This window comes from Melospiza georgiana, chromosome 5 (genome assembly GCF_028018845.1).
Source record: "Melospiza georgiana isolate bMelGeo1 chromosome 5, bMelGeo1.pri, whole genome shotgun sequence".
NCBI classification, from domain to species: Eukaryota; Metazoa; Chordata; class Aves; order Passeriformes; family Passerellidae; genus Melospiza; species Melospiza georgiana.
Genome location: NC_080434.1, coordinates 46,818,601 through 46,839,955, shown reverse-complemented (window position 1 = coordinate 46,839,955; position 21,355 = coordinate 46,818,601). Strand labels below are relative to the sequence as shown.

General features: G+C 39.2%; 2 protein-coding genes across 7 annotated transcripts in view; both read left to right on the top strand.

Annotated features, from left to right (window-relative positions):
* The window catches only part of CEP135 (centrosomal protein 135), a 31,281-nt gene extending 23,527 nt beyond the window's left edge, over positions 1 to 7,754 (top strand). The window contains exons 22-26 of the mRNA XM_058025266.1: positions 25 to 234; positions 1,222 to 1,424; positions 4,813 to 4,917; positions 5,273 to 5,431; positions 7,160 to 7,754. Of these exons, the coding sequence (XP_057881249.1) occupies positions 25 to 234; positions 1,222 to 1,424; positions 4,813 to 4,917; positions 5,273 to 5,431; positions 7,160 to 7,181 (699 nt within the window). The 3' untranslated portion in view covers positions 7,182 to 7,754. The remainder of the gene's footprint in view (positions 1 to 24; positions 235 to 1,221; positions 1,425 to 4,812; positions 4,918 to 5,272; positions 5,432 to 7,159) is intronic.
* Positions 7,755 to 13,438: 5,684 nt separating this feature from the next.
* CRACD (capping protein inhibiting regulator of actin dynamics) overlaps positions 13,439 to 21,355 on the top strand; it is a 126,670-nt gene continuing 118,753 nt past the window's right edge. For 4 of the 6 annotated variants that reach the window (XM_058025100.1, XM_058025103.1, XM_058025105.1 and 1 more), the window contains exon 1: positions 13,439 to 13,521. The gene's annotated coding sequence lies outside the window, so the exon portion shown is untranslated. Of the gene's footprint in view, positions 13,522 to 13,573; positions 13,775 to 14,020; positions 14,149 to 21,355 lie in introns of those variants that run through there. The other 2 variants (XM_058025101.1, XM_058025102.1) reach the window with 2 other exon arrangements.

The window sequence follows — 21,355 nt, the reverse complement described above, 5'->3', positions numbered from 1 at the left end:
GTATCCGTATTTGGTTTTGTTTAGCATATTGTTGCACATCAAGTATATGAATCTCAGATCTCCTCCATAACCAAAAATATGTCCAGATTGGAAGAGGATCTTAAACGTGAAAATCAGGATAAGGCATCTGTGTTGGCAGACCTCACTTCTGTGAGAGAACTCTGTGTGAAACTTGAGGCTAGCAAAGAACTTTTAGCTCGACAGCTGACATCCAAAAGCATGGATTATGAGAGGGTAAGCAGCAAAGGCAAATTTCATTTGCTGTAACAAAGTAACTTCCTTTGCTTTTAATAGGTTTTGGAGAAAATAATTGCTTCTTAGAGCAAGGTAAGTTAATTTACATCATTAGTTTTGTGGTTTTATATAAGTTATAAATTCTACCATACACAGATCTGTAGCTGTGGGTTTTGTACAAAAAGAGAGAGTTTCTTTGATTCATTATCACTGCAAAATGTTGCAGGTGTAGTTTTAAGCTGTACCACAGACAGATTATATATATATATATATATATATATATATATATATATATATATATATATTTCTTTTTGGTTTTTTAATATACTCAAACTTTATAAAAAGCAAATAGTGCACTTCTTATTTAAATAGTAAAGACCCTACCCTAATGGCTTCTTTTCAATTAAGAAATTTAGATACAGCTGGAATTAATTGAATATTTTGAAATAATTTTAAAAGTTCTAAATATTCATATTTTCTGAACGTTTTTCTTTACAGCTGATTTTGTCTTCATTTAGTGGCTAGGTCAGCCTTTCTGTGACTGTAATATTCAAGACCTTGAGAACAGTAAAATTTGTTTATATTCACAGAACTGAAGAGGAAAACAAATATTCCTACATTTTCAGCAAAAGCCAAGAGGCCCATTGTGAGCTGACCTAGTCAAATAGAATGAAGTATAGTAAATACTATTTTTGTACTTGTCTAAAGTTCTACTGTTAAAAGCCAGTTCATGTTTGAAGTACTCACCTAAACATTTCCAGCACTCAATAATGCCAGTAAAACATTTGACAGATGCACAGCTTGAATAGTTTTAAATTAAGTACAGTTTAAAAGAATTGTAGGCTTTACATTATTTTTTGCATTCAGTTTCCTATTCTTTTTTATGAAACTTCCAATCATTTCAGTTTTTGTAACAACTCTTCACAAAATAAAATTCTCTTTGTTTGTAAATGAGTGTATTAATAACATATAAAATTTGTGCCTTAGGTTCTAGGAGAATTAGAAGATACAAAATCAGAAGGAGAGTTGCTGAAAAAGCAGCTGTCCAGTGAGAGACTTACAGTTCAGAATCTTGAAACGTTATTGGCTACTAGTAGAGACAAAGAATTTCAGAATCAATTAACGTCCCAAGACAAAGATACCGAAATTCAGTTACTGAAAGACAAGCTGACCCTGGCCGAGAGCAAACTGTAAGTTTTAACAAATGTATGTGTGTTATGTGGTTTGCAAAAGAACTATTTCTATGTAACAATACTTATTCACAAAATCTGGGTGTTTAGTATGGCTGAGCAAATTTTTGCAGGAATGTATTTTGGCCTTTTATGGCATCATTTACTTAAAGTTTCTTTACAGGTCTTTCATATTGCTTTGAATTAATCAGTACTTTGGTAGACATCAGTTTAGTGCAAACAGTAAACTCAAACAGGAGTTCCAAAGGAAACATCCTCTGCACAAAATTTCAACATGTGTTTACTGCTCCCAAAAAACCCCAAGTGTATTAAATTCATGGTAAATGTGAATTGCTTATCTACTGAAGATGCCTGTTGTCCTTGCTTTGATTACATAAATCATTATTACATAATGATACATACATTTTCACTTACATAATAAATAGTGAAGTCATAGTGCTTTTAAAAAAGCAAAAGTACTTTTGCTGCAGTTGATATTAACTGTTGTGGGAAAAGTCCTGTGTCACTTATTCCTTTGAAATGCAAACAGAACTAAACCTGACACCTCCACTAAATGGGGCCAGCAGCAACTTCTGCTGTGGATCTGCCTAAAGAAGCAATAACTGTTAGCAACACTTGTATAGGAAAGACTGATCTGTTTGGAGCAATGAAGTTAAGAGAGGAGGTACTTTGTGTGTGTGAAATTCTCCTAAGGATACATCAGCAGGAACTAGTGGTAGCTCTGCATTAAATAGCAGGAAGGAGGAGTAGCAGCAGTGTGCAGATGGTGGTGAAGAGTAAAGTCAAAGCAGAATTTCAGATGTAGAAATCCACCTGTTTAGTAAACACTTACTTAGGACATGTGGAAGTTAATGGAACAGGTAATACTCCTCATGAGATATAGAATGTAGCCCACCTAAACTGTCTGGAACTTGGTGACACAGATGTGCAAGAAGTATGTTTTTGGTTGATTTCTGTAGAGGCTACAACTTGTGATAACTTATGATGGTCCACCTCAAGTAGCAATGTTCTCAGTGAATCTGGAGATGATGACATTATTATTGCCCCTGTGCAAGTAATTGCTTCATGTTTTGGTATTGTTGATTTTTGTTTACTTGGGGGAAAAAATGTTAATTCCATACAACAAACATAAGCTAATAGAATGTCCTGATTACAAAGTTAAATGTGAAAGTTAGAAAAAATACAAACCAACAAAATTCAAAAAACAAACAAACAAAATACCAAAAACAAACAAGCAAACAAAAAGAAATTAAAAAGAAAGGAGTTTTTAAATTAAATTGATTTTTTTAAATTAAATCCAGTTACTTTGTGTACAAACATTATAAAACTGTTTAACTATGTACATGGTAATTTTTTCACTATTTTTTCTTTTGCACACATTGTAGGGTTCATTTGTTTTTTGTAAATGTTAATACTTGCAGTGTTAATAGGGTGAGATATTTGCAGGAAGAAGGAAAATATTCTCTTGGAGGAAGAGTGACCATTCTGTTGAATTGTTTTCCATTGTTTATCTCAAAGGTTCTGCATGCTACTAGGCAAGTGTTCACGTGTGAGAACTAGCTGTGTATATCTTATTTTCTAGTGTGTGGTTTGTGGTAGTTGTAGTCTAAGGAGCAGGAACTTTAAATGCTCACAGCTGTGACTAATGTATGTGACAATTGTGTTTGTGTCTTGCAAAATACAGAAATTCATTTGACTTAGCAGAATTTCAGCTCTAACTGACAAGAATCATGTGCCAATGTTTTTGAACATTATTTAAAGTTTTAGCTTTACAGTACCTGTTCCTCTGCTTTATTTAGAAAACAGCACTGCTACAACCTCTGACTTTAGAAGGATTCTCAGAATTAAGTTTAACTTGTGAATTTTTCCAGTGCTGAAATTATGAGTTGTGTAAAGAACAAGTAGTTGTTACTTTGAGTACTGCATGGGTGATAGTACAGTAAATGAAGTCTTGATGCTCTAGAGTTATTAAAGAATTAAATAAACAAAGATTATGGAATAGCTAAACTATTTCTTGAGAGCTATATGTATCTACTGTGAAAGAGACAGATATCGTCTGAAAATTGTGGATCATCATGTAACCTTATCTGATGATTACTGTGCATCAAGGGATTCAAAATATTACTAAATTTTGGTGTGATTTACTTAATGCTCTTAATTTTGTTTAAATGTCATTGACACAGAATGACCTCAAAGCTCACAGACTGTTTGCTTTCTTTCTTTATTTCACAATAATGTTATTGGGCCCTGAATTCTTACCTCCATCCTGAAAGCATATGCCTGTCTTTGAAGGACATATAAACTGTCATCAAGATGTCTTGTCCTCTGCATCTGTTCTCAACATACTGGATCAAGACACCACTCTAGGAATTTTACTGATGAATAGGGAACATGGAAAAAAATATTCTGCAGTTTTATTTGGAACAAATCTCTTGAGTAGCTTTCATCTTCCTGGAGTCAAAGACCAGCGGGTGCCAGACAGGAAGTCTGTGACTGAGCTGGGAGTGGAACTCATTTTTCACAACTCCAGTCCAGTGCTTTAGCAATAAACTAGAGCAACTTTGCTTCTCCACAAGGGACTTTTGAACACTCCACCCCACAGTGGCTTTGAAGACTGTATATAGCTGTCTGGATTCTTGCTTAGACAACTTATTTTACATGCAACAATTTATTTTTCTTCATTTATAATGTAATTGATGGTATTTTGCAACCAAGCATTGCATAAGCCAAGCTGATGATTTACTGAGAAGTATATTAATCATGTTTCTGAAGATTGTCAAGGCTCCTTTTAATTTTGATTCTTGCACTTGAAACAGCTGGAGGCAAATATCAAGGGTGTAGTTAACCAGCTTTCAGACTCTGGGTTTTGCTGATCTGGTATTTGATTTAATACAATTTTTACTTAGATTTGGTTCAGTTGTGTTCATGGCTAACCAGATAGTTCCAGCCTACTTGATACAATTTTTACTGAAGCCACTGTCTGTTAAGTTTGTAATTTTTTTGTGGATATTTACTGCCTTTTTATTCTTTTTTTTTTTTTTTACACAAAGACAATCTCAAATTGCAACAAAAACCAGTAAAGCAATAAACTATTTAATTGTTTTGTCTGTTTTTATCAAACATGTTTGTTTTTATCTTTGTCTGAAAGAGAGTGTGATGTAGTCAGGATGTAGTGAGAGGCTTGCCAGCTTCTTGCTTCATTCTCACCTTAGGTTCTTCCAGAAACATTCTGTTGCATTCATTTGGTTCTTGTTGCTTCTAATTAATCTTTGATTTACTCTATGAAACAACATGTTCAGTATCTGCTTTTATCTTTCTCTAACTTCTCTAAGCTCCTAGCTGTCATTGTTGAAAGAAAACTTTGTTGCTTCTCATGATTTTTTTTTAGAAGCAGCAATAATAGAGAGGTTTCCATGCTTCGAAGTAAAGTTGCACAGATGCAGACTGACACTGATGTTTTAAAAAGGAAACTGACAACTGAGCGATTTGAACGGTAAGACGCTGGTTTTTCAGTGAGTTGACTCTCCCTCCTTACTTCTTCTTTCTCACTTTTAAAACTGTCGCTTTTTTGAATAGTGAGGAATTTTTATGGAAAATCTGTTCCTCTTGTCATACAAAATTTAATATTTTAATCTTGAAAAGTGATTAAAGAAAAACTTTTATACAGTTTCTGAATTTCTTCGTAAGATTTGTGAGTTTACCGCTGCTTCTAAAAAAAAAAAAAACTGCCTTCTCCGGGAAATAAAAAAATTCCCTTCTCAAGAATTAGAGTGGAGGGGCTTTATGAGAAAGGGAGACTCTGTTAGGTTCCTTGACCATGGTGCAGTGGCGGGTGCTGTGTGTTGCAGGGAGCGCGCGATCCAGGAGATGCGCCGGCACGGGCTGAGCACGTCCTCGCTGCGCGCCTCGCCCCCGCTCAGCTCCACGCTCAGCTCCACGCTCAGGTCCCCCGCGCACTCCCCGGAGCGCGGCGCCGCCAGGACAGCTGAGCACGCAGCAGCTGAAAAGTAAGTGATTGCAGGTTAGCAGGTCTTTCCTGCTTAAGAGTCAGGTGTAAACTGGTTCTAAATAATACCTTTGTGATTGTATGAAATTGTTGCACGCTTCAGATGTTCCTAAGTTCTGCTTTTGCTGTCTCTCCTACTATAAAATATTGATTGCAACCAATAAATGCAAAGTGCTCTCCAAAGACCATATAATATAATGGATTCTCCTTCCTCTTTTTCTTAATGGCCTTGCACCACCTGACAGCTTTCAAATATATGTTGCCTGCATATTACTACCATTTATTATATCCAGATATACTTGACCAGTTTATTATTGAAAATAGTTATCTCCAAACAGTGAATGGTTCATATTAAGAGCAATGCCATGAAATTCTCCTGAGTACAGCAATGAAGGAAAGACACTCCAGAGAAGAACCCAACTAAAATGCATTTGAACCCTAGACTAGATGAAACTATCTCCAAAACAAGTGCATAAAAATAATTAATGTATTTTTCATTGTTAGTGCTTGAATCTATGAATGTCTAAGATTGTGATCACTATAGTCCATAAAAAAGAAATCAAAATTGGCCTCTACCTGTTCATTTTCACTGTCATGTTTGTTCTTTTAGAGATCAGTTTTGGTTTAGATCATGCCAGTTACGTGTTGCAGGCCTGATTGTTGACTGTATATCCCACCTGTCCTATATTGAATAATAAATTGTAGTGAAGAGAGGAAGGAGAGGAAGAGATAAAGAGTGATTGTTGTAGGAAATATGTGTGGTGTGACAGGTCATGAATCTAACTAACAGATTTTAAAGTTTATTTTTGCTGGTAAATACATATGGCTTGTTCTAAGTTTACTTTTGTTAACAAAAATACAGTTTTCTTGAGAACTGAGCTCAGCCTGGCATGAACCCACTTTGTCAGCAATTTTTTTCTTCTGCAAATTTTTGGGTAAAGCAAAAGTGGAAACTGTAGCAAATGAGATACTGACAGTGGGGATGAGACAGCAGATATGCTTTTGCTTTACTGGTGAGCCCCTAGGCATACCCTGTTATGTTGCAAAACGACATTTTGACTGAGGTGATGACAGATGATATATTTCTGAGGAGTGTCATCAGTAGAGAATTGTCTTTAGTCTTCCTTGCTTTACAGTGAGTCCTGAGAGCAATAAAAAGTCCAGTTGCTGTGCTTTGAGGATACCATGTAGTACACTATTTTTATCTAATATTTGTATCCCTAGTTTAACAATGTCAACTCTGTACCATATCTTACCAGAAAATACCCCATTTTCATGTAGTGTGTATTTTTAAAGAATGTGGTTTTTAACAACTGAATTCACATGCAGTTGTTATGCTTCTTGCCTTTTAAATGTATCAATTACAGTAGAGTGATCTCAGCAGAGCTGTTACCATCTTTCATCCTTCTTGTTTATTCCTTCTTGGGAGCTTACCAGAGTGAAGTGTACTCTGTAATTAGTGTTCTGTAGTGTTACAGCTGTCTCTCTCTGACCCGATTTCATCTTCTCAAGAAATTTTCTCTTCCTCCTGATCTCACTATTACTTTTTATAAATTATTTTAGCAATGGGGCAGTGGTGTAGAGTTTTAAGTAATATGCTAATAGTTGATATTTGGGAGTAACAGAAGACCATCTGAGGAGACTAAAGCTAATTACTACTTTTTATCCTAATATTAATTAGTAAAATATAATAGTTACCTTTATTTTGACATCTTTTCTTTCTCCACAGAAATGTGACCATCAAGGAATAACCAGTACTTGAGTAGCTGAAGCATTACCTTGTTACAAGGACTTTTTAAATATAAATTATGAATACTTGTATTTTACCTCTGTTTACTTCAAATCACTGATTACCTTTGAAACCTCTGAGAACGGGTGAAGTAATCAACTTTGCAAAATTCTGCTTTCACAACTGGCAGGAGTGACTGACTTTTTCTGGCTGTTTGACAGGTTTTGTATCAAACCTGGCTAAGTTTTCTTACTTTTTTTGGAAACATAATAATTTAAAGAAGGAAATGAGTAATGATTTGACAATCTCTTGTTTTCATTTTTCTATTTTATTTGTTTGCTTATGTCATAAGATTGGAGAAGTTTATTCATCTTAATGTGTGCTAACATAGAATAACATCCCCAACTGTGTTAAAAATGCTGAGCCAGTGTATGTTTTCTACTCATGATGATTTCCTATGTTTGGGTTTCTAACAAGTGTTTTCTGTTTTCAGGTTTTTCTTAATGGTATTTAAAAGTATCAATTACCTATTTTGTGAATGTGTTTTGTTTACTGTACCTTTTCTTAATAAAAAATATATATCAGTTATTCTTTATTATTTTTTCTATCAATCTCCCTTTTTTTAACCTTTGTGTGACATTGCATTTTAAATATCCCCATATTTAATGAAAAGTGAAGATAAAAAATTTTAATTATGTATTGAAATGCTTTAAATATTTAAAAATTCTCAAAGTATTTTATATTCAAACTATTGAATCATAGCTGGAGATGTTTTTCAAATTTTGGTATTAAAAGCTCAAAGCAACCTGTAGCTCAAGCTGTTATAGAGGTGACGCAGGACTTTATGCTGTGACATACATATTAGGTAAATGAAGTGAGAACTAATCTTGAAAATATCTGGGGTATTTAGCAGAGGAGCATTTCAAACTCAGGCTTTAAAGTAAGATGCAGTGAGTAACACAGAGTTTTCTGAATAATTACATGCCAGCAGGGTGACATGGTGTGTATTCATAGGAATTGCACAGAGCACTAGAAACGGGAGGATGCATTGCTGCACATCCTTGCACTGGCCAAAAGTTCTGCTTGCCCAACAACAATAAAAACCTGTGATTACCAGCATCTCTAAGAGGCAAACAACATATTAAATAGCATGGGGGAAAAAACATCTCTTTTTGCTTAGATTTTATCTAGTTTGCAACAAGATTGTTCTACTTAAAGTTTACGAATAATATTGTGTTAACTGAAAATATTGTATCATATATTATGTATTAAATTGTACTGATTAAAGGCAGCTTAGAGCACCAATTCAGAAGTACCTGAAAATACTCGTATCACTTGAGGCTTCTCAGCTATGTGTATTCACAGTGGGTGCGTCTTACACATTTTACTTTCTAGGTCTTTCATTTGCCAGTTACAGGAGTGAGGAGGATTTTGTCTCTGTTACTTACCTATTAAGACTGTTTGTAATTAAGTCAGTAATTTACACTGATGCTAATTGGTGTTAATTATTCAGGTTAATTTAGTAAGGAGGAGAAAACTCGTGTCCTGCTCTTGGTGCCTTCAGTGGTGACTTTTAAATATCCTATTTTGTAAATAAACCCTTTTAAATTGGAATTATTTTTTAAAGCTAGTATTCCACTTTATTGAAAACAGTGTATTTCATCTTACTGAAAAATGCATATTTTGGCATTACAATTAAAACCATAACACTTCAATTAATAGTCATTCCTACATATATAGGATATATCAGTTACAAAGAATTAGGACCTCATTGAACACAGGTGTTGTAATAAAATTGGTATTATTGTGGTGACCAAAGCCTGTGCAGATTTCTAGTATTAAAACAGTACTAATATTCAGGCTGTAGTACAGCTGTCAATTTGTCTTCTTGTTACTATTGTTTTATATACATTTATATAAGCAACTAGAATAAAAAAAAAGTAATTTTTAATCAACCTTGCTTTTAAATCAAGCATTTCAATTAATGAAGTAGAAAACAAGCACAAATTTGTGAAAGATTTAAATCCATGGACTACTGCTTATGCTATGTATGAAATGAGCCTTATGTGGGCAAGATGTTAATGTGGCTCACCTGGGCTCTGCTCCCAGAGGCTTCCCTGCTGTTCTCACACCCTTGGCTGCTGTGTGTAGTCCTCAGCTGGGGCGAGTTACAGGGGGAGTGAGGGAGACATGAAATTATGATAATACTCCATATACTCAAGTTGTCTGCAATTGGGATGGGGGGGAAAAACAGCTTTAGAGAAATAATATAGGAGAACAGTAATCATTGGAACTGTTTTTCTACAAAGCAATGAGAGTCTAGCATCAGAAGCAGGGGAGTCTAGAGATTATAAAAGGACAGGTGTTTTCAGTTTATTAAAACCTGAATTTCTCAACTAAACATCATAATATGGTTTTGAGAGATCCATAAAATTAATTGGTTTTGGGGGTTTTGTGTCTTACATTATGTCCCTAAAATTTAGGTAATTAACCTAAAGATAAGTAAATCTAGGGTTCAGTTGGGAAGCCAAATTTGTTCTTTTTTTGTCACCCTCAATGGAGAAACACTGATATTCCTGTGTATTGCTAATTTAAAAAAAAAAAATCTAAGATGAGAGATTCAGTCTTCCATTTTAAAATGTTTTATACAGAATTTGACATATATATGGCAGCCCTGGGCAAATGCTGTTACTCCTTAATGAAACCTGCAGATTTTGGGGGGTTAGATCATTCCTTGGGAGAGAACTTTACACTTCTTTGTTTTGCCAGCAGTGTAAGAAACCAGGGGTGTGTGGCTTTGGTACTTGAAGTGAGCCAGAGGTGCAACTTTAGATAAAAAGATATTCCAGTTTCATTTCATCCTCTGACCCTTCATAGGCCACACAAAGATCGTAGTAGCTGCAGCAATATTAATTCCTGAGCTGAAGCCTTACCATCCATGCTGCACTATAAATGGTGTGGGGGAGAGAAGGCCTTGCTGCTGTGAGAGCACTTTTAGCAATAGCTGAAAGGTGTCAGGGGCTGCACTGCTGTTACAGGGCTCTGGCCACAGAGGCAGAGAACCACCCCATCCATCTCCATCAGGCTGCAGGGTTATCCCTGCCCCAGCACAGCAGCTGGGCTGGCACAGGGGGCTCCAGCAGATCCCCTGCCCACATTTGGGCTGTCCAGGATAGAATGTAAGAAGATAAAGATAGTGCAGAAGGCAGTCTCACACCTGAGGAGTTGCAGCTGTACCAATCACCAAAGATTAGGAACAGGCCTGGCCTTAACAGGCCACAGCTGTGTCCAATAAAGACGAGTGCTACAAAAGAGTGGGGTAGCTGGGTGAGGAGAGAGATGGAGTTTGTTGGCTGTGATGAAGAAGAATGAATCAGTACTGCAAGGAGCTGTACGTGAGAAATCACCAAGAAGGTATGGGGGATTTGCAATGAGATGGCAACATTGGGCTGTAGGCATGGCCTGCCCAAGGTAACCAACTCCCAGCATAGAGAGTCTTCCATCAGGCTCCCAAGACAACATGGACATGTTCTTGGGAAGTGTGGCAAAGAGCCCAAAGACGATTAAGGGGTTGGGGCGTCTCTCATATGAGGACAGTCTGAGCAAGCTGGGGCTGTTGAGCCTTGAGAAGCGAGGGCTCAAGGAGGGGAACCTGCTACACACTTCTCCATGTGTAACCATGGGTGGGAGTGGGAGTAAAACATCTCCTCTTGGTTGGGAGAGGGGGAGGTACAAGACTGAGTGCAAATTGAAATACAAGGAATTCAAGTGAAACATCAGGGGTGTTTTTTCCACGGAGGTGATCAAACAGTGCGACAGGCTGTCCAGAGAAGTTGTGGAGTCTCCTCCACAGAGGTATTCAAAACCCACTTGGGAACAGTCCTGGACAACTGCAGGTGACCCTGTTTTGAGCAAGGGTTTGTTGCACGAGGCAGTCTTCAAAGGGGCAACAACCCTGGGGCTGCAGGAAACTTTCCTACACTTGCTATCTAAATTATGATCTTTGACATTTTAAAAATTACAAGCATAAAAATAATTGCCATTGTTTTGTCTCAGTATTAGTTGTATCTGTGTTAGAACTTGGGCGAGTTTCAGAATTTATCATGGTGGTCGCCTCTCCCACCTGTGTGTGCTGCAAGCTCAACATTATCCAAGCAGAGCTGCCCCAGCAGTGTTGTCAGTATGTCCTTTACCATTTCAAGGTGATAGCCCAGGAATTAAACTAAGTAGAATGGCATGATGGAAAATGGAGGAGGGGGGGGGAAATGAAATTATGTTAGCTTTTTCTCAGTTTAAATGCTCCTGAGCAGGAATGGCTGTATTTTCATGAATACAAACACAGAAATGAGTTTCAGCATGGTTACTCAGCTGTGAGTCAGTCAAGGTCTGCAGGAGCAGATACTGCTCTTTGGGGAGATTTTCACTGAGCTTCTAGTCCAGAGGAACCCATTGACATCTGAACGTGTCTTTATGAAAAGATGTGTGTGGGTTGCTGGACTATAGCTGTGTCTGCAATCTTTATCTGTGCCCACTTGCTTTGCATGAATCCATAAAGATGCCGAATGGAAGGAAAGGCACTCCCGGCTTGCTGCTGGCTTTTACGTGGATTCCTTGTGCCACCTAGTGGACCTGGGTCTTTTCCAGTGATCATGGCACATCCTGAGAAGGTTCAGGTTTCTCCACAGAAATTCTAGATTTTTAATATTTCTATAATAAGATAAACTAAACTCAAAGAACAAGACTCACTAATAAAGCTATGCATGCCTGAACCCTATTCATCATTTGATGAATGAGATCTGTGATTGCATCACTTTCCAGAAGTTGTTGGTTCTTAAGAAAAAAAAAAAAACCAAATACTTATTTCCTGCTCCAGGAAAGTGAAAAGTTTCACCTTTGCCAACAAAGGTCTGATGTAATTGAGCAGTTTGATCGATCTGAGGGAATTGGCAAAAGCTGGATTCACCTCTTTCCTGGTGGATACTTTAGAAGTTTTCTCTCTCTAGCACCCAATTCTACCTCTTAAAAATGTGCAAGTGCTCTAGAGAGCAGTAAAGCCAAACATGGCAAAACCCCTGAATCTTTTAGAGGATTGCTACAAAATTCAGCTCTGGTAATCAAGGTGCTTTGTGTCTATATACTTTGGTTATAAATCCATCTATACATATGTAACACCTAATGTTAAAAGTAGCAGTCAATATACCTAACCGCTGTCTAAATAGACCTGGTGCATGAGCTTAAACTTCTGAATTATCAGTGGCCTTTAAACTGTGGCTTTAGTTGTGATGGGACTGAACAGACTGTGCCTCCCAGGGCTTGTATGATTAGTCTTCTCTAGAAGACTGCAGGTGAAAAAGTGATTTCTAGCAATTAGTGTTTATTTGGAGTCACAGACTGGTTTTTCTCACAAATATCACTTGGACACAGGAATTCACTGAGCAATAGCTCACCAAGGAGTGGGAGAATATCAGTTAATGCCCACCTAAACTTGTATTCTTCCTTTAAAACCCCTGGTATTGGGCACAGTCAGAGACAAAAGAAAAGGGGAAGATGATAGCTCTTTGGTCCAACCCAGCATGGATCTTACGTTTTCTTTTAAGAATATCAGTAGGACCACTTCTGACTGGATCAAAAAATTAAGGTAGCAGGCAAAATCCAAAGCTGCAAGGCTTTTTTCTCCAGGGACCACCTGAATCTGGAGAGCTGGCTAACAAAGCACATCTGTGTCAGTGATGGAGGATCAGGAATTGTGTGACCAAAGTTGGTTTCAAAAGTGGAAGAGCCTGGATGGGACTAAGAGCAGCATGTGCTTTTACCATGTTCTCCCTGAGAAGCTCGGGAAACAGGTGTGCAGCACTGGTAAAGCACAGAGTGCTGAACTGGAAGAGTGGGGCCCCAGAAGAGCTGATACAAATACTGGATATAGGGCTATAAGAAAGGAGGCTGATTTCTGTGCTGGGGGACAGTGGGTTCTGGTTTTGTTCCTTGCAGTTTTTCCTAATTTTCAGTAAATTAAGGGGATAAGGAATTGCCTAGCTACAGCACGGGCTAGGCGCTGGGTTCAGACTTTGGTCTTGCTGGGAGAACCAGCGGGGGTTCAGAGAGCGGTGCACCTGGAGCTGCGAACCTCTCCTCCTCGGGCAGTGCAGCGGTGCGGGGTCCCGGTGAATGCGGACAGACCCGGCTTTACCCTTTCGGGGCCGGGATGCGGGCGCGGCCGGGGCGCGGCGCTGCGGGGCGCCCGTGAGCGGCGGCGTTGCTGCCATGGGGCGGCCGCGGCGGGGGCGGCATCCGACGGGCTGGGCGGCACCGCGCCCGCAGCAGCCGCCAGCGCGTCCTCCTGGCAGCGCGGAGAGGCAGCGCAGGTAGGACCCCGGCCCCACCCCTTCCCCCGCCGCGGCGCCGGGAGCGGGGAGCCTCGCCGCAGCCCGAGCTCCGCAGCCTCCCGCGGGGCTCCGCATCCCGGCCTTGCCGCCCCGGGAGCGTTCGCCGTGCGGGGCTGTCCCCGCCGCTTTGTGCTGCCCGCCCTGTGCTGCGTGTGCCCTTTGGCTCGGCAACGCCAGCGGCCAGCAGCCCAGCGGCAGGAGGCTGCGCCGGGAGGACGGCCAGAACCCCCCCGTAAGTAGCTCCCCGCCGCTGCTGGGCTGCCTTTGTTCGGTGGAAGGTGTAAGGAGGCGTGCGGGTGATTTTCAGAAGGTGTCACTTCACTGCTGCCGCGGAATTCAATGGCTGAGCTGGTTCTCTCCGATTCCTTCTGCTTCCCCTTTGTTAGCGGTTTCCCGGGGAGTCCTGTATTGTTTCAGCTTCGCTGAAAAAAAAGCAGGAGCTGTCAAAGAGATGACTTTGTTCCCTGCGATGCTTCTCTCGAGCAGCATCGCTTTGTTCGCGCTCCCGTGAGCCATTTGTCACACAAGTGCCGCCAGATCCAGCGGGCTCCGCTCCGCTCCGGGGCCGCGTCCCTCTGCCTTTGCCCTTCCCAACAGCTGGAGCAGGTAAGGCAGAGGTAATGGCATTCACACGGGAAATCCATCTCCTCAGTCAGAAAACGTCTGTGCCAGCGGCAGAAATGTGTGTAACGCGCATCTTTTCTATGTCACGGGGGGATTTTTAATGAATGACGGTTTGGGGGTTTTTAATTAATTTTGCTGGTGGTGTTGCCACTAGTCAGTTACAGATCTGGCTCTCCGTAGCTGTAGGATGTAAAACCGTTGTTACGTCTCTGCTCTGTAATTTTAAGTGTAAAAATGCCCAGTTAAAACACAGTTCAAGGAGTAGAGACCTGGAAACCACAACTGTGCATCCTGAAAATTTAATATGCCTGACAATAATGGCACTGAAAATGATCTGCTGTTGGGGGGATGGGACCATGGAGAAAGGGAAGAGTAATTTGCAACCACAGGCCTAATAATAGATATTCTTTCGATAATAGATACATAGATAATATAATTTGTTATCTTCCCAAACACATTTTCTATACATACCTTAAACGTTACTGTATTAAAAGAGCTCTTTTCTTAGACTCTGGGTTATTTAAGATAGCAGTAACATGTTTTAATAGATTAAAGATGATAAATTGGAGTCAGAACTGACTTTTATTTGGTATTTAGTAATGCATGCTCAGTAAATTCCCGTCACTGAAATAAATCTAATTGCATCTTGCATAGACGATTAAGTCTTGTAACTGTACCAAAACATTAATCAATAGGCGTAAATGTTATCATGAGTTTCTTTAACAAAGCCATTGATGCTGCAGTAGCCAGCAGTTTTGTGTATTACTTTCTTTGGGTGGTTTGAATCCAGATCAGGAATTCATCACATAGACAAATTCAACCCTTCCTTGGCTGCTATCAGTTTATCAGGTTAGACATTGTGTTTGGGGTTGAATATTTCATTGCAGCAATTAGCTTGAATTGAACATTGTGAAGTGTATTGAAATTTTATATAAAAGTGATTTGTACATTTGTTTGTTCTCCAGTTGAATAATTGCAAGAACTACTGTGGAAATATTTGTTAGTAAAAATGGTATATAGCAAAGAGGTTGCTTCTGGTTGGTATTGGGTCTATTTTTCTCCAACAGGAAAATTTGTCTTAGTGCACCCTGTTCTAAAATTAAGGGCCGTTGTCAAACACCCACTTGGGCAATCCTACATTTTAGAGAGAATTGCTTCACACTTATAAGAAAACACTACTTTTTATTTATATAATGTATAACGGAATTTTTAAAATTGCACTGGTTGGAAACACAGTTGGTCTGAAGCATGAATGGCTTGCTGGGTCCTGTGCTAAGACATCGACTTTTTTCTTTCTTTCCCACACCCCCCTCAAAGTTTGTTCCTTTATAGGTCTTATTTTGGTTTGTTGTTTTGTGAGGTTATGCAAGTAATTTCAGAAATTTCACAAATTTCCATTTGTGAAATTGAAAGGCATTTGGTTTTTTTTCAACATACAGTTCCTTGAAACCTTAACAAAATTTATTAACTACTAAAAATAATGTTTGGCAATCATATTTCACTTTAAATACAGATACTAAAAAGCAGCCGTTTTGGTTTCACACTTCTGATTACAGCAATAAAAATAACTTTTGCAGCTTCTTCTGCTTGGGCTCTTAGTCACTCTGAATAATGTTTTGCCAGGTATCTCAGTCACTGAAAATAGATTAGTCTGTTACTAATGTAGTTTGGAGTTATTTCAGTATTCCTATTATAGATGTGTCAGGTAAGCTCTTTTTAAATAAGAAACACACGGCATAATAAGTGTTGAGTGAAAGGTGATGATGAATTTATGAATATGAATATATTTGATTGTTTTAGAATGAAATCTAACACAAACAGGATTTTTAGAGACAGTGTTAGCTTGAATGACTATGTTTTGACTTTTAGTCCTCACAAGCCAAGAGACAAGACTTTTCTTCATATTCTGAATTATTCATATTTGAAAATTGCTGAATCTGATTGTTGAGAGGGATTTTTTTCCCCTTCCAGAAAATCAATGCAGCCTTTATTCCATAAAAGCCCAAATAAGAGAATCATGTCAAAAATAGATAAACCTACTATTGATATATTGGAAAAGTACAGTAAATTTTTTGGAATCGACAGACTCAGGGTGATGTAGTTGCATAATAGCTGCCATCAGCATGATCTAAATATTGAGATGCTCTAAACACCTGCATTTTGACATCGAGCCAATGTATTTGAACAAGATATAATAAAGTTGTATAAAGTGCACTGTAAAATAGAATTAATTGATGTTAAGTGGTATGATAGAAGGGAAACTAAAGTTACAGGGTTAACTTTAATTACATTACTGCTTCTACTGGAGGGGCCAATTTTTTTTATCTGTTATTTAAATTAGTTAGTAATGAATAAAAATTGTGTTTGTTTCCATGGAGACTCCATGAGTTCTGCCTTTAAGGAACAATCAGTTGTTTTGTAGACCTTACTCTTATTTTTTCCCCATCATTTCCTGAAGGAACTTTTACTCCTTTTGACTCTCTACATTACACAACTTCTCTCTTTATGAGCTAAAATATATTTTGTCAGAAGAACACAGCATTTACCCTTGCTTCACATTCAGCATTTTCACTTATATTGGTGAAGCCTTACAAAGAAATAAAATTGACTTGTAACAAATATTTTTAAATTGATGCCGTTCAAGACCTGTGCATCACATGAGCCAAATCACAATGATTTGGTAATTAAGTTTGGTGGGAAGAAAAATGTAGAGATCTTGCTGCATATTATCCTGGGTAAGTGGCTTACAGTGCTGTTTTGCCACACAGAATGGAGCTGATTCAGATACCACTACAAATGTGTAAAGTACATTGATATATTTTTAAATATAGTTCAGTTTTCCTCTTTATATATGTAGGCTGTGTACCAAATTATGGGAGTAAAAGTTTCATGCCTCTAACAAGGCCATTTAAGAAAATACTGTCATATGCAGATGATTTTAGTGTGTTTAACTCACATCCCAACATTGCTTTGAAATGGCTTATTGTTTTGATGCTAACACATGTGAAAGCCTTATTTTCTTCTCCATTATTGCCTCGAGAAAAACAGTAAGAAAATGATGGAAATAAGTAAAAACTTTCCTCACACTTTAGTGTTTGGGAGTGCAAACTGCTGTGCATTTTGCTGGCATGCTTGACCATCTCTTTCATTACTCAGCATGTTTTGAAAGTCAGCTGTCAGACTGGGGCAGCTTCATGAAGCAGCTCAGTCTAGTGATTTGTGGTAAGGCTTCTGTAGGAGGATGCTGCACGTTAAGGATTATGTTTAACGTTAAGTTGAAATGTGCAGGGAGTGTGATGAAAAGAATTGAAGTGAAATGAACCGTACCAAATTCTGACTTTCATGTTGCTCTTCAAAGAAAGTTGATTTTCTTCAAAGTAACATGCTGTCTTTCTCTGTGGCTTTTAAGAAAGCTGCATTTGAAACTTCAGCACATTAAAAAAAAAAGAAAAAAATACAATTACAGTGATCTGTGGAACAGTTTAGGCCAGATGAGAAAAATAGTGATAGGAAACCCTGTGAATCTGTATTATCTTTGAGTATCTGTTGGCACATATGTGAGATAGTTGGGTTGAGTGGATTCATCTGCCGACAAAACCAAAGCGCCTTCCATGTTGCAGAATCTCTTTTCTTTTGCTTATAACTTTGGCAAATTTTAGCCATGTGCTCTGTAGCTCATCACACATAATTGTGATGTTTTTATTGTAATTATTAATTAATTGAGAATTAGATTAGTTGTTTTGCCTTGCTAAAAAATCCTAATACAGTTCAGAAACATGGTACTGCTCTGGTTTTTAGCTAGGCTCCAGATCCTGCTAAGGCAGTGTCCTTTTGTCTGATCTTCATTTTTACTGTCTTCATGAAAGTCTGCCCAAATTTTCTGTCATAAGTCTACAATATGCTAGTCTACAAATAAAGTTATAATACTAGGTCTACAAACTATTGTAGTTTTCACATACCTGTGAAAATTTTAGGAAACAAAATGAGAGATTACATGTTTATTCAACACCCAGTGCCACAGAGTATTTTTAACAGTGACCTCAGGGGTACTTGCCTATATCAGCAGTAGCAATTGAAGTGGCACTGTGGCTATGCTGGAGACAGAATTAAAATCAAGGTTTTCAACAGGACAAAGATGTTGTAATTATGAACTGTATAAGGAAGGGATTGGGCAGTGATTCTTTGGAAGAGCTTTGGTTTATGGTAGATTACTCAAATTGCTGCTGCAATAAAAGCAAACATTGTATGGTGATACATAAGATAGGACAACAGCATGGAAGACAGGAGAGGTCCTCCTCAACTGTAACACCATGTCCAGGCAGGCTACACACTTCTACAAAAAAGTGTATGAATTGGAGAGTATCCAGAGGAGATGAATGAAAATAATTAAAATATTTAGAATATATGACTTATGAATGAATGCTGAAACGTCTGGAGTTGTTTCAGCTCAAAGAATGATGACTGTCATGGTTAACAAGACATATAATTTTCTAATGTCACAAAGGTGTTGTGAAGCAATGTTGTCTGTGCCTGTGCCCAACCAGATGATATGTAGTGGACTCAGCAATAATGAGGTTGAAGCAATAGAATGGATTACTGAGTTTGGATTTTCATGATTTTAACATCATTAAACACTGAGTAGTAATCAGGAATGACATAAATATAGTGGAATTCTTTCTGGAGCAGTGTGGTGGAACAGATTACTCTTTGAGGTCTCTTGTGGTCTCCTTGGTCTTCAACATCTGTGTACCCTGATGTTGATCAGGTTGTACCTTGTTCCCTCATCAGTGCTGCCTGTGGCACATTTGTCTGTGTGTGATGTCTCCAGAGAGAACAGGGTTCTGAGCAGAGCAGCTCAGAGCTTTGCTGTGATCTCTTCATTTGGATCAGCTCTGGCATCCACTCCTCTCTCCTTTCACAGTGATTCCTCTGCTGGTGCTTGGGCAGGAAGTGTGAGGGGGGAAAGCCCCACGGGATGCTGGACGAGCCTGAGATCCAGCTGGCACAGGGAAGAGCAGGTTAGGGGGGCATGGGTACAGATGTCACAAGGAACCTGGTTAGCAGGCCAGTACACAAACATGGGATGTGATGGATGTGAAGGGGAGATAAGGGCTGGGGACAGGTGACTGGGACTTGAGAAAGAGCAGGATACAGAGTGAGCTGGTAGGTGGGAAGTTGGGTAACTGGCAGGGACTCCAGTATAACAGAAGCCTTAATAATTGCAAACCGGGATTGGCATAGTAAGAAGACAACAAAGAGCCAAAGGAGATTAATTTAATGACTGGGAAAGTTATGTTGGAGACTATGGGACGGAAGTAATTAAAAGCTTGAAGAAAATTGCAGAGTCTTTCTTCCTAAGGCTACATTGTCTTCTAAATCTTAGCATTTGTGCTTTAGGAGACCCATCATAAATGATTTCTTGGTCTTTTCAAATGGAGAATGACCACATGTTACTCCAGAGGTCAGTGCTGGGAATGTAGAGACTATTCTGTACCATAGTGGTCTTAGGTGGGTGAGCAAAACAAAAGATGTAAAAGAAGTATTTTTCAATTTATTTTGGTTTTCTTGGGTTTTTCTGTTTGTTGTGGTTGTTTTTGAGATTGACAAGTGAAAGAAAGGAAGTGCCAGAACTTCACAGAGCTGTCAGAGTTGTAAGTTGCTAAGAGGAAGAAAGAAGTAAGCTGATTTTTTTTTTGTCCTTTCCGGATCCTGTTCCAGGCTTGGTAGATATTTTGCAGTAGCCTACGCCGGCCCATCTGGGGGCTATGATGATGAGCAGTGCCATACTGCTCTCAGCCCTGAAGCTTTGGCAGTCATTGCCTCATCCACTGCTCATGTTTGCAGGAAGGACAGACACCCTCAGCTCATACAAGTGGGTTTGATGTTCTTCCCAAGCACCCTGTTCCAACATCCCCTGCTGACAGCGCAAGGGTGGGCTGTACTGAAGAGCCCTGCTGTGTTTTTTCTGGCAAGTAGATTAATCTTTCAGCCACCCACACAGCCTGCTGAACACTGTCACGAGCTGCTGGGATCTGGTAGCCTGATACCAACACCTGATATCTGACAAACCGTGTGCTTCGGGTTATTGTGTTTCCTTGGATGGGAGGCCGGAAAAAAACAACGTAGGTGAGCTTGTGAGCACACAACTGTTAATTCACATGTGAGGGTTCCATTTGGCCCAAGGTACATCCCCTCACATCCCCTCATGCACCTGCCTGCTGGAACCCTTTCCAGCAGTTAAAGGACAGGTTCCCAATGCCTTGAAGTTCCCCATTCCTGGCACTCTTCAGGAGCCTTTTCAGACAGAGGCTGCACCAGTAAGAGGCAGATGGGCTGTAAGCCAGAAGGGTCACTGAAATAATTCTTTCTCAGCCCAGGTGTTTTTGTGGGACTATTCTATATTGTCAGGGTGAAAGAAAAGCTGAAGACCCCATTGTGGCTCTGACAAGATGTCAAATGCTGTTGTTTGTCATGCAGAACTGTGACAGTGGCATTGGTTGCTAGACTGCATTTTTCCTCATTTTATCTGCACTGTGCTTATTTACAAATTGCAGCTTGTCTGGTTTGAGAAATCACCTTTGTAATGCCCTGGCCCACTCAGCAGGTTTAGCAGAAGGTAATTTGATTCACTCTGGGTGATACATGGGAGAAAGAACAAAATTCTCAGGGAATTTGACAGCAAATTTTTAGTTGCAAATTTTAGAACTTTTGGGTAGAATAATGTACTTGGCAAATTTCAAAACAACATCCAGAAAAAGTAAGGCACTTAACAAACTTAGTAAACTTTAACTTGGTGAACTGTAACTTATCCAGACACAACAAGGCACTAAGGCATTGAGTAGTATTTTTTAGTCTGGTTTCCAGTATATTTTGGGAAGAAACAAAGAAAAAAAGGTATACAATCACCACCTTAGGATCCAGTGGACCATGCCAGCTCAGCACACGTGTTACTGTCCTTTTTTTTCTGCTCTGGTCTGCTGGGCCCTCCCCCAGGCTGTGCTTTAGTGTTTCCTGGATGTGGCTGGCATCATTTTGGGGCTCACCACAGGCCATGAGGTCAGGCTGCTGTTTTGGACCAGACCAGAGGCTGACTAAGGCTCAGTGGGGTTGGGATGTGGAGCAGGACATTGTTCCACAAACACAGAACTCTGTTCCCCCAGCACTTCCCACTTCCCAGTTGGTTTACATT